Genomic DNA, 12,500 nt, shown 5'->3' on the forward strand with positions numbered 1-12,500 from the left:
AGCTGACGTGACAGTAAACAGACAGCTAGGAGAGACAAGCTAACGTGACAGTAAACAGACAGCTAGGAGAGACAAGCTAACGTGACAGTAAACAGACAGCAGGGAGAGACAAGTCCCATTGGTATCGAAGGCAGAAAGACAAGGGTGTTATTAGTTAGTTAAAATGTTTTCACAAGGTACAGTACAAACTCACGTTACATCACACACCTGAGGGGTCGAAGGGTGCGCAGGAGACGCAGCACTCTGAGGATTCCTAGGATACGGTTACCGCCGGCGGATGCTATGGAAACCAGAATGTCCAGCAGAGATACAAACACCAACAGTCCATCCAGAACATTCCAGCTGCTCTTCAGATAGACTGCTTCACCTGAGTACAGACCCTGGGCTACCACCTATACACACACACACACACACACACACACAATAAATGTGTTATGTTATCTTAACTAAATGTGTTACGTTACCTTAACTAAATGTGTTACCTTAACTAAATGTGTTACCTTAACTAAATGTGTTACCTTAACTAAATGTGTTACCTTACCTTAACTAAATGTGTTACCTTAACTAAATGTGTTACCTTAACTAAATGTGTTACCTTAACTAAATGTGTTACCTTACCTTAACTAAATGTGTTACCTTAACTAAATGTGTTACCTTAACTAAATATGTTACATTATCTAAATGTGTTACGTTACCTTAACTAAATGTGTTACCTTAACTAAATGTGTTACCTTACCTTAACTAAATGTGTTACCTTACCTTAACTAAATGTGTTACCTTAACTAAATGTGTTACCTTAACTAAATGTGTTACTTTAACTAAATGTGTTACCTTAACTAAATGTGTTACCTTAACTAAATTTGTTACCTTAACTAAATGTGTTACCTTAACTAAATGTGTTACCTTAACTAAATGTGTTACCTTCACTAAATGTGTTACCTTACCTTAACTAAATGTGTTACCTTAACTAAATGTGTTACCTTAACTAAATGTGTTACGTTACCTTAACTAAATGTGTTACCTTAACTAAATGTGTTACGTTAACTAAATCTGTTACCTTAACTAATTGTGTTACCTTAACTAAATGTGTTACCTTAACTAAATGTGTTACCTTAACTAAATGTGTTACTTTAACTAAATGTGTTACCTTAACTAAATGTGTTACCTTAACTAAATGTGTTACTTTAACTAAATGTGTTACCTTAACTAAATGTGTTACCTTAACTAAATGTGTTACCTTAACTAAATGTGTTACCTTAACTAAATGTGTTACCTTACCTTAACTAAATGTGTTACCTTAACTAAATGTGTTACCTTAACTAAATGTGTTACGTTACCTTAACTAAATGTGTTACCTTAACTAAATGTGTTACGTTACCTAAATGTGTTACCTTAACTAAATGTGTTACCTTAACTAAATGTGTTACCTTACCTTAACTAAATGTGTTACCTTAACTAAATGTGTTACCTTAACTAAATGTGTTACGTTACCTTAACTAAATGTGTTACCTTAACTAAATGTGTTACGTTACCTAAATGTGTTACCTTAACTAAATGTGTTACCTTACCTTAACTAAATGTGTTACCTTACCTAAATGTGTTACTTTAACTAAATGTGTTACCTTAACTAAATGTGTTACCTTACCTTAACTAAATGTGTTACCTTAACTAAATGTGTTACCTTACCTTAACTAAATGTGTTACCTTAACTAAATGTGTTACCTTAACTAAATGTGTTACCTTAACTAAATGTGTTACCTTACCTTAACTAAATGTGTTACCTTAACTAAATGTGTTACCTTACCTTAACTAAATGTGTTACCTTAACTAAATGTGTTACCTTACCTTAACTAAATGTGTTACCTTAACTAAATGTGTTACCTTAACTAAATGTGTTACCTTAACTAAATGTGTTACCTTACCTTAACTAAATGTGTTACCTTAACTAAATGTGTTACCTTACCTTAACTAAATGTGTTACCTTAACTAAATGTGTTACCTTAACTAAATGTGTTACGTTACCTTAACTAAATGTGTTACCTTAACTAAATGTGTTACGTTACCTAAATGTGTTACCTTAACTAAATGTGTTACCTTAACTAAATGTGTTACCTTACCTTAACTAAATGTGTTACCTTAACTAAATGTGTTACCTTAACTAAATGTGTTACGTTACCTTAACTAAATGTGTTACCTTAACTAAATGTGTTACGTTACCTAAATGTGTTACCTTAACTAAATGTGTTACCTTACCTTAACTAAATGTGTTACCTTACCTAAATGTGTTACTTTAACTAAATGTGTTACCTTAACTAAATGTGTTACCTTACCTTAACTAAATGTGTTACCTTAACTAAATGTGTTACCTTACCTTAACTAAATGTGTTACCTTAACTAAATGTGTTACCTTAACTAAATGTGTTACCTTAACTAAATGTGTTACCTTACCTTAACTAAATGTGTTACCTTAACTAAATGTGTTACCTTAACTAAATGTGTTACCTTAACTAAATGTGTTACCTTACCTTAACTAAATGTGTTACCTTAACTAAATGTGTTACCTTACCTTAACTAAATGTGTTACCTTAACTAAATGTGTTACCTTAACTAAATGTGTTACCTTAACTAAATGTGTTACCTTACCTTAACTAAATGTGTTACCTTAACTAAATGTGTTACCTTACCTTAACTAAATGTGTTACCTTAACTAAATGTGTTACCTTAACTAAATGTGTTACCTTACCTAAATGTGTTACCTTACCTAAATGTGTTACCTTAACTAAATGTGTTACCTTAACTAAATGTGTTACCTTAACTAAATGTGTTACCTTAACTAAATGTGTTACCTTACCTTAACTAAATGTGTTACCTTAACTAAATGTGTTACCTTTCCTAAATGTGTTACCTTACCTTAACGGTCATCTCTGCTATGAAGATCACAGTGAAGATATGGTTGGACACACTGAGGAACACTCTCTCCTGAAAACACAACACACTCACAGGGTTAGTCTGTCTAGCTTCCTGTGAAAACACAACACACACACAGGGTTAGTCTTTCTAGCTTCCTGTGAAAACACAACACACACACAGGGTTAGTCTGTCTAGCTTCCTGTGAAAACACAACACACACACAGGGTTAGTCTATCTGACTGTAATGTGTGTCTGGTCTCTCCAGAGTGATGGTCTGACTGTACTGTGTGTCTGGTCTCTCCAGAGTGATGGTCTTACTGTACTGTGTGTCTGTATGTCTGGTCTCTCCAGAGTGATGGTCTGACTGTACTGTGTGTCTGTATGTCTGGTCTCTCCAGAGTGATGGTCTTACTGTACTGTGTGTCTGGTCTTTCCAGAGTGATGGTCTGACTGTACTGTGTGTCTGGTCTCTCCAGAGTGATGGTCTGACTGTACTGTGTGTCTGTATATCTGGTCTCTCCAGAGTGATGGTCTGACTGTACTGTGTGTCTGTGTGTCTGGTCTCTCCAGAGTGATGGTCTGACTGTACTGTGTGTCTGTATGTCTGGTCTCTCCAGAGTGATGGTCTGATCGTACTGTGTGTCTGTGTGTCTGGTCTCTCCAGAGTGATGGTCTTACTGTACTATGTGTCTGTGTGTCTGGTCTCTCCAGAGTGATGGTCTTACTGTACTGTGTGTCTGGTCTCTCCAGAGTGATGGTCTGACTGTACTGTGTGTCTGTATGTCTGGTCTCTCCAGAGTGATGGTCTGACTGTACTGTGAGCCTGGTCTCTCCAGAGTGATGGTCTGACTGTACTGTGTGTCTGTATGTCTGGTCTCTCCAGAGTGATGGTCTTACTGTACTATGTGTCTGGTCTCTCCAGAGTGATGGTCTGACTGTACTGTGTGTCTGTATGTCTGGTCTCTCCAGAGTGATGGTCTGATCGTACTGTGTGTCTGTATGTCTGGTCTCTCCAGAGTGATGGTCTTACTGTACTATGTGTCTGGTCTCTCCAGAGTGATGGTCTGACTGTACTGTGTGTCTGTATGTCTGGTCTCTCCAGAGTGATGGTCTGATTGTACTGTGTGTCTGTGTGTCTGGTCTCTCCAGAGTGATGGTCTTACTGTACTATGTGTCTGTGTGTCTGGTCTCTCCAGAGTGATGGTCTTACTGTACTGTGTGTCTGGTCTCTCCAGAGTGATGGTCCTACTGTACTGTGTGTCTGTATGTCTGGTCTCTCCAGAGTGATGGTCTTACTGTACTGTGTGTCTGGTCTCTCCAGAGTGATGGTCTGACTGTACTGTGTGTCTGGTCTCTCCAGAGTGATGGTCTGACTGTACTGTGTGTCTTTATGTCTGGTCTCTCCAGAGTGATTGTCTGACTGTACTGTGAGCCTGGTCTCTCCAGAGTGATGGTCTGACTGTACTGTGTGTCTGTATGTCTGGTCTCTCCAGAGTGATTGTCTTACTGTACTGTGTGTCTGTATGTCTGGTCTCTCCAGAGCGATGGTCTTACTGTACTGTGTGTCTGTATGTCTGGTCTCTCCAGAGTGATTGTCTTACTGTACTGTGTGTCTGTATGTCTGGTCTCTCCAGAGTGATTGTCTTACTGTACTGTGTGTCTGTATGTCTGGTCTCTCCAGAGCGATGGTCTTACTGTACTGTGTGTCTGTATGTCTGGTCTCTCCAGAGTGATTGTCTTACTGTACTGTGTGTCTGTATGTCTGGTCTCTCCAGAGTGATTGTCTTACTGTACTGTGTGTCTGTATGTCTGGTCTCTCCAGAGCGATGGTGATGCAGTTGAGGAAGATGAAAAGGAGGATTATGTGATCAAACATCTTGTGAGTTATCACTCTTTGACACCACTGACGAAACCTGGGGAGGATGGAGAGAGAGAGAGGGGGAGAGGGAGAGAGAGAAAGACAGGGAGAGAGAGAGAGAGACAGGGAGAGAGAGAGAGACAGAGAGAGAGAGGAAGAGAGAGAGAGAGGGAGAGAGAGAGGGAGAGAGAGAGAGAGAGAGAGAGAGAGAGAAAGACAGAGAGAGAGAGAGAGAGAGAAAGACAGAGAGAGAGAGAGAGAGAGAAAGACAGAGAGATAGAGAGAGAGAGAGAGAGAGAGAGAGAGAGAGAGAGAGAGAGAAAGACAGAGAGAGAGAGAGAGAGAGAGAGAGTGGGAGGGGGAGAAACAGAGAGAGAGAGAGAGAGAGACGGACGGATGGACAGATAGAGAGAGAGACAGGGAGAGGGGGAGACAGAGAGAGAGAGAGAGAGAGAGTGAGAGAGAGAGAGAGGGGGAGAGACAGAGACAGAGAGAGAGAGAGAGCGAGAGAGAGAGAGAGGGGGAGAGACAGAGAGAGAATGCGAGAGAGAGAGAGAGAGAGAGCGAGAGAGAGAGAGAGAGAGAGAGACAGAGAGAGAGAGAGAGAGAGAGAGAGAGAGAGAGAGAGAGAGAGAGAGGAAGAGAGAGGGGGAGAGAGAGAGAGAGAGAGAGAGAGAGAGAGAGAGAGAGAGGGGCAGGGGGAGAGACAGAGACAGAGAGTGAGAAGAAAGAGAGAGAGAGACAGAGAGACAGAGAGAGAGAGAGAGAGAGAGAGAGAGACAGAGGGATAGGGAGAGAGAGAGAGAGAGAGAGAGAGAGAGAGAGAGAGAGAGAGAGAGAGAGAGGGGGGGGATAGGGAGAGAGAGAGAGAGAGAGACAAAGAGTGAGAAGAAAGAGAGAGAGAGAGAGAGAGGGGGGATAGAGAGAGAGAGAGAGAGAGAGAGAGAGAGAGAGAGAGAGAGAGACAGAGAGTGAGAAGAAAGAGAGAGAGACAGAGAGAGGGATAGGGAGAAAGAGGAAGAGAAGAAGAGGGAGAGATGTATTATTAGATGTATTTGACACAGACAATACACATCAATACATTTTCCATAAATGTGCCAGATTCAGCAGCTAGCTTGTATTCATATGAGATGTTACTTTATCCTTGGAGCCTCTAGCCCAGTCCAGTCTGGTCTAGTCTAGTCCTGTCCTGTCTAGTCTAGTCCGCTCTAGCCCAGTCCAGTTTAGTCTAGTCTAGTCCGGTCGAGTCTAGTCTCATCCAGTCTAGTCCAGTCTACTCTAGTCCAGTCCAGTCTAGTCCAGTCTACTCTAGTCCAGTCCAGTTTAGTCCAGGATAGTCTAGTATAATCCTGTTTAGTCTAGTCCAGGTTAGTCTAGTTTAATCCAGTTTAGTCTAGTCTAGCCTAGCCTACTATAGCCCAGTCTACTATAGTCCAGTCTAATCCAGTCTACTATAGTCCAGTCTACTATAGTCCAGTCTACTATAGTACAGTCTAGACAAGTCCAGTCTAGTCCGGTCTAGTCTAGTCTACTCCTGTCTAGTCCAGTCTACTTCTGTCTAGCCGGTCTAGTCTACTCTAGTCCAGTCTACTCTACTCTAGTCCAGTTTACTCTAGTCCAACCTAATATAGTCCAGTCTACTCCTGTCTAGTCCAGTCTACTCTTGTCTAGCCAGTCTAGTCCAGTCTACTCAAGTCCAGTCTAGTCTAGTCATTCTAGTCCAGTCTACACCTGTCTAGTCCAGTCTACTCCTGTCTAGAAAGTCTAGTCCAATCAACTTTAGTCTACTATAGTCCAGTCTACTCTAGTCCAGTCTAATCCAGTCTACTATAGTCCAGTCTACTATAGTCCAGTCTACTATAGTACAGTCTAGACAAGTCCAGTTTAGTCCGGTCTAGTCCAGTCTACTTCTGTCTAGCCAGTCTAGTCTAGTCTACTCTAGTCCAGTCTACTCTACTCTAGTCCAGTTTACTCTAGTCCAGTCTAATATAGTCCAGTCTACTCCTGTCTAGTCCAGTCTACTCCTGTCTAGCCAGTCTAGTGCAGTCTACTCAAGTCCAGTCTACTCTAGTCATTCTAGTCCAGTCTACACCTGTCTAGTCCAGTCTACTCCTGTCTAGAAAGTCTAGTCCAATCAAATTTAGTCTACTATAGTCCAGTCTACTCTAGTCCAGTCTAGTCCAGTCTATTATAGTCCAGTCAGTCTAGTCCAGTATAGCCTAAACCAGTCCAGTCTAGTAAAAACCAGTCCAGTCTATTCCAGTCCAGTCTTAACCAGTCCAGTCTAGTCTAAACCAGTCCAGTCTAGCCTAAACCAGTCCAGTCTAGTCAATTCTAAACCAGTACAGTCTGGTCCAGTCCAGTCTAAACCAGTCCAGTCTAGTCCAATCCAGTCTAGTCTAAACCATTCTAGTGTAGGCTAGTCCAGTCAAGTCTAGTCCAGTCTAGTCTAAACCAGTCCAGTCTAGTCCAGTCCAGTCTAGTCTAAATCAGTCCAGTCTAGTCCAGTCTAGTCTAAACCAGTGCAGTCTAGTCCAGTCTAGTCTAAACCAGTCCAGTCTAGTCCAGTCTAGTCTAAATCAGACCAGTCTGGTCCAGTCTAGTCCAGTCCCGTCTAGTCCAGTCTAGTCCAGTCTAGTCCCGTCTGGTCCAGTCTAGTCCAGTCCAGTCTAGTCCAGTCTAGTCCAGTCCAGTCTAGTCCAGTCTAGTCCAGTCTAGTCTAAATCAGACCAGTCTGGTCCAGTCTAGTCCAGTCCCGTCTAGTCCAGTCTAGTCCAGTCTCGTCTGGTCCAGTCTAGTCCAGTCCAGTCCAGTCTAGTCCAGTCTAGTCCAGTCCAGTCCAGTCTAGTCCCGTCTGGTCCAGTCTAGTCCAGTCCAGTCTAGTCCAGTCTAGTCTAAACCAGTCCAGTCTAGTCTAAATCAGACCAGTCTGGTCCAGTCTAGTCCAGTCCAGTCTAGTCCAGTCTGGGCCAGTCCATAATAATATTATTATTTTATATATTATTATATATATTGCATGAAGCTGGTATTGAAAAATAACATTTATATATGAAACACAAAAAACACAAATGAAAGTGTGTGGTGCATGAATGTGTGTGTGTGTGTGTGCATCTATCTCTCTGTGTGTGTGTGTGTGTGTGTGTCCTGACCTGTTACATGGGGAGAACAGGTAGAGAGCCCAGTCCTCATGATCTCTACACCACTGGGGCTTATAGGGCTCCAGGACCAGCTTCACCCGCAAACACACACTCTGAAACACACACACACACACACACACACGCGCGCGTGCGAGCGCGCACACAAAGACACACACAGCGTCAGACACACACAGTCAATACACACATAATGTATATCTACACACACTGTCCAGAGGGATACACTAACACACACATACACACACACACACACAGACTCACCTCCTCAGCGTCCTCCTCCTCCTCCTCGTGGTCGCTATAGTAACGTAGGGTCCCGGCGTCAGGGAGGTGAAAGGTCTTCCCGTTACAGTCAGGTGGGCGGAGCATCGGCACGGTCAGATACTCTGATTGGTCCAGGAGGTCGAAAGACTCCTCCCTGCTCCACCCCCAGCTGGGATTGGACCATTCTGACCCCGCCCCATCTGACAGGAGAGAATCCCTCTCACTTGATTGACTCCTCCGCTGCTGTAGGCTGGGACCTCGGCCAATAGAAGACCAGCTGGCGCGCCGGCTGTCCCATGGAGACTGACCAATCACAGCACAGCATAGAGAGACGTTAGGATGTGTGTGTGTGTGTGTTAGCATGTTATATTGCATGTTTTAGAACAGTGGTAGAAGACCTCTGGGGACCCACCAGCCATTCCATGTTATAGAACAGTGGTAGTCGAACCTCTCCTCTGGGACCCACCAGCAGTTCCATGTTATAGAACAGTGGTAGTCGAACCTCTCCTCTGGGACCCCCAGCCGTTCTATTCCACAGCTAGCACCTGATTCAACTGGTCAACTAATCATTAAAACCTGTTTGGGATAGGGGGCAGCATTTTCACGTTCGGATGAAAAGTGTCCCCATAGTAAACTTCCTGCTACTCAGGCCCAGAAGCTAATATTTGCATATTGTTAGTAGTATTGGATTGAAAACACTCTGAAGTTTCTAAAACTGTTTGAATGATGTCTGTGAGTATAACAGAACTCATATGGCAGGCGAAAACCTGAGAAAAATCTAACCAGGAAGTGGGAAATCTGAGGTTTGTAGTTTTTCAACTCATTGCCTATCGAATGGCAATGCCTATGGGGACATATTGCACTTCCTAGGGCTTCAACTAGATGTCAACAGTCTTTAGAACCTTGTTTGAGGCTTCTACTGTGAAGTGGGGGCGAATGAGAGCTGATTGAGTAAGAGGTCTGGCAGAAGGCCATGAGCTGATCACATGTGCACCCATGAGAGAGACCTGCGTTCCATTGCATTTCTAAAGACAAAGTAATTATCTGGTTGGAACATTATTGAAGATTTATGTTAAAACCATCCTAAAGACTGATTCTATACATCGTTTGACATGTTTCTACGAACTGTAATATAACTTTGGAACTTTTCGTCTGAACTTTCGCCTGGACTCGTGAGTTTGGATTTGTTTACTAAATGCGTGAACAAAAAGGAGGTATTTGGACATAAATAATGAACTTTATCGAACAAAATAAACATTAATTGTGGAACTGGGATTCCTGGAAGTGCATTCTGATGAAGATCATCAAAGGTAAGTGAATATTTATAATGCTATTTCTGACTTCTGTTGACTCCACAACATGGCGGGTATCTGCATGGCTTGTTTTTGTGTCTGAGCGCCGTACTCAGATTATTGCATGGTGTGCTTTCGCTGTAAAGCGTTTTTGAAATCTGACACAGCGGTTGCATTAAGGAGAAGTTTATCTAAAGTTCCATGTATAATAGTTGTTTCTTTTATCAATGTTTATTATGAGTATTTTTGTAAATTGATGTGGCTCTCTGAAAATTCGCCGGATGTTTTCGAGGCACAACATTACTGACCATAAAGCGCCAATGTAAACTGAGATTTTTCGGATATAAATATGAACTTTATCGAACAAAACATACATGTATTGTATAACATGAAGTCCTATGAGTGTCATCTGATGAAGATCATCAAAGGTCAGTGATTAATTTTATCTCTATTTCTGCTTTTTGTGACTCCTCTCTTTGGCTGGAAAATGGCTGTATGGAGCGGAACCCATGGCCCTAACAAGTTTTAAGCCATTGACAAGGTGAATCAGGTGTGATAGTTCAGCCAATGACAAGGTGAATCAGGTGTGATAGTTCAGCCAATGACAAGGTGAATCAGTTGTGATAGTTCAGCCAATGACAAGGTGAATCAGGTGTGATAGTTCAGCCATTGACAAGGTGAATCAGGTGAGTTCAGAGCTACCACATAATTGTGAAACGTCTGGGGCTCCTCGAGGAGAGAACCACTGGTCTAGAGTGTGTGTGTGTGTATGACTCACCGGCGACCTGGGGTCCAGGGTGTTGCTTGTATCCGTAGAGACGGCGCTGCCCCGTCGTGATTGGCTGTCGCAAGTTGTGGGCGTGGCCAAAGTGTGCAGGATAAGTGGTGGGCGTTGCCGTGGGGACGGCGGCGGCGGTTGTTGCCACGGTGACTGTGTGGGTGGGAGGGGCATGGAGGCTCGGGGGTTCAGAAGGCCATTAGGGGTCAACATCATCGCCTGGAGCTTCAACTCTGTAGGGGTTAGAGGTCAGATGTCACGCTATGTTCTAATATGAGGACTGTGAGAACCGTGTATAATACAAAGAATAAAGGCACCAAGTCCGGAACCAACAGGACCCTGAACAGCTTCTACCCCCAAGCCATTAGACAGACAGGTTAACTAACGGTCTGGAACCAACAGGACCCTGAACAGCTTCTACCCCAAGCCATAAGACTGATCAATAGTTCCCTTGTTTGACTCAACAGTTCCCTTGTTTGACTAAACAGTTCCCTTGTTTGACTAAACAGTTCCCTTGTTTGACTAAACAGTTCCCTTGTTTGACTAAACAGTTCCCTTGTTCGACTAAACAGTTCCCTTGTTCGACTAAACAGTTCCCTTGTCCGACTAAACAGTAGACACGTTATCAAGTACCGTAAATCCCCTCTACAGTGGCCTATCGACGTGAAGCTTGTCACACAGCACTAGACTGAACTTCACTTGCGTCCTCCTTGTGGTATTGAGAGATAAACATGGTAATGATGTCACTGATGACAGGTACAGGAAGATGGGTCCTACGTGATAGAGTGGTAATGATGTCACTGATGACACATACAGGAAGATAGGTCCTACATGATAGAGTGGTAATGATGTCACTGGCCTGTACAGGAAGATAGGTCCTACACGACAGAGTGGTAATGATGTCACCGATGACACGTACAGGAAGATAGGTCCTACGTGATAGAGTGGTAATGATGTCACCGGTGACACGTACAGGAAGATAGGTCCTACGTGATAGAGTGGTAATGATGTCACCGGTGACACGTACAGGAAGATAGGTCCTACGTGACAGAGTGGTAATGATGTCACCGGTGACACGTACAGGAAGATAGGTCCTACGTGACAGAGTGCTTGCTTGGTCATCCAACTGATCTAGTCCTTTCTGTCATCCTGTGAACCCTGTTCATTCATTTAAAATAAATCCTGCAGTGTTGGTACTACGTGTGATTAATTCCATTCAATGGGAAATGTCAAATATGGAATTCCAATTCAATTCCAATTCAAGAAGTCCAAACAGTCTAATTCCAATCAATTCCAAATCAAGAAGTGAATTCAAGATCTGAATTGGAATTTCAAACTGAATTGGAATTGACCCATTTTCCTGGTGCAAGTGTGTGTGTGTGTGTGTGTGTGTGTGTGTGTGTGTGTGTGTGTGTGTGTGTGTGTGTGTGTGTGTGTGTGTGTGTGTGTGTGCATACCTGCTGAATACAGCTCCTTCATCTTCTCCTCCTCTTCTAAGGTCGACAGTTTCTCATCGTCGGACTCTGACCTGTTAGCATCACCCTGATGAAGATAACATCATCATCATCATCATCACCAAAATCATCATTACCAACACCATCATCACCATGACCTGTTACCATCACCCTGATGAAGATACCATCATCATCACAACCACCATCATCTTGTCATGTGCCTTTTACTGAGGAATGGCTTCCGTCTGGCCACTCTACCATAAAGGCCTGATTGTTGGAGTGCTGCAGAGATGGTTGTCCTTCTGGAAGGTTCTCCCAAGGTTCTCCCACAGAGGAACGCTGGAGTTCTGTTAGAGAGACCATTGGGTTCTTGGTCACCTCCCTGACAGATCTGACAGAGCTCTCAGAGCTCTACGGACAATTCCTTCGACCTCACGGCTTGGTTTTTGCTCTGACATGCACTGCCAACTGTTAGACCTTATATAGAGAGGTGTGTGCCTTTCCAAATCATGTCCAATCACTTGAATTTACCACAGGTGGACTCCAATCAAGTTGTAGAAACATCTCAAGGATGATCAATGGAAACAGGATGTACCTGAGTTCAATTTCGAGTCTCATAGCAAAGGGTCTGAATACTTATGTAAATACGTTTTTTTACAGAGAGAGCCAGAGAGAGAGAGAGAGAGCCAGAGAGAGAGAGAGAGAGAGAGAGAGAGAGAGAGAGGCAGAGAGAGAGAGCCAGAGAGAGAGAGAGAGAGAGAGAGGCAGAGAGAGAGAGAGAGAGAGAGAGAG

The 12,500-nt window shown here is 43.0% G+C and overlaps 1 protein-coding gene across 1 annotated transcript in view; it reads right to left on the reverse strand.

The window, feature by feature from the left end:
- LOC110513795 (voltage-dependent T-type calcium channel subunit alpha-1H) overlaps positions 1 to 12,500 on the reverse strand; it is a 136,381-nt gene that overhangs the window by 46,499 nt on the left and 77,382 nt on the right. Inside the window, exons 17-23 of the mRNA XM_036939803.1 lie at positions 11,712 to 11,796; positions 10,255 to 10,487; positions 8,185 to 8,487; positions 7,918 to 8,018; positions 4,700 to 4,823; positions 2,911 to 2,979; positions 208 to 392 (exon numbers count right to left, since the gene is read on the reverse strand). Coding sequence (XP_036795698.1) covers positions 208 to 392; positions 2,911 to 2,979; positions 4,700 to 4,823; positions 7,918 to 8,018; positions 8,185 to 8,487; positions 10,255 to 10,487; positions 11,712 to 11,796 — 1,100 coding nt within the window. The remainder of the gene's footprint in view (positions 1 to 207; positions 393 to 2,910; positions 2,980 to 4,699; positions 4,824 to 7,917; positions 8,019 to 8,184; positions 8,488 to 10,254; positions 10,488 to 11,711; positions 11,797 to 12,500) is intronic.

The sequence above is a fragment of the Oncorhynchus mykiss genome, chromosome 13 (assembly GCF_013265735.2).
Source record: "Oncorhynchus mykiss isolate Arlee chromosome 13, USDA_OmykA_1.1, whole genome shotgun sequence".
In the NCBI taxonomy this organism is placed as follows: domain Eukaryota; kingdom Metazoa; phylum Chordata; class Actinopteri; order Salmoniformes; family Salmonidae; genus Oncorhynchus; species Oncorhynchus mykiss.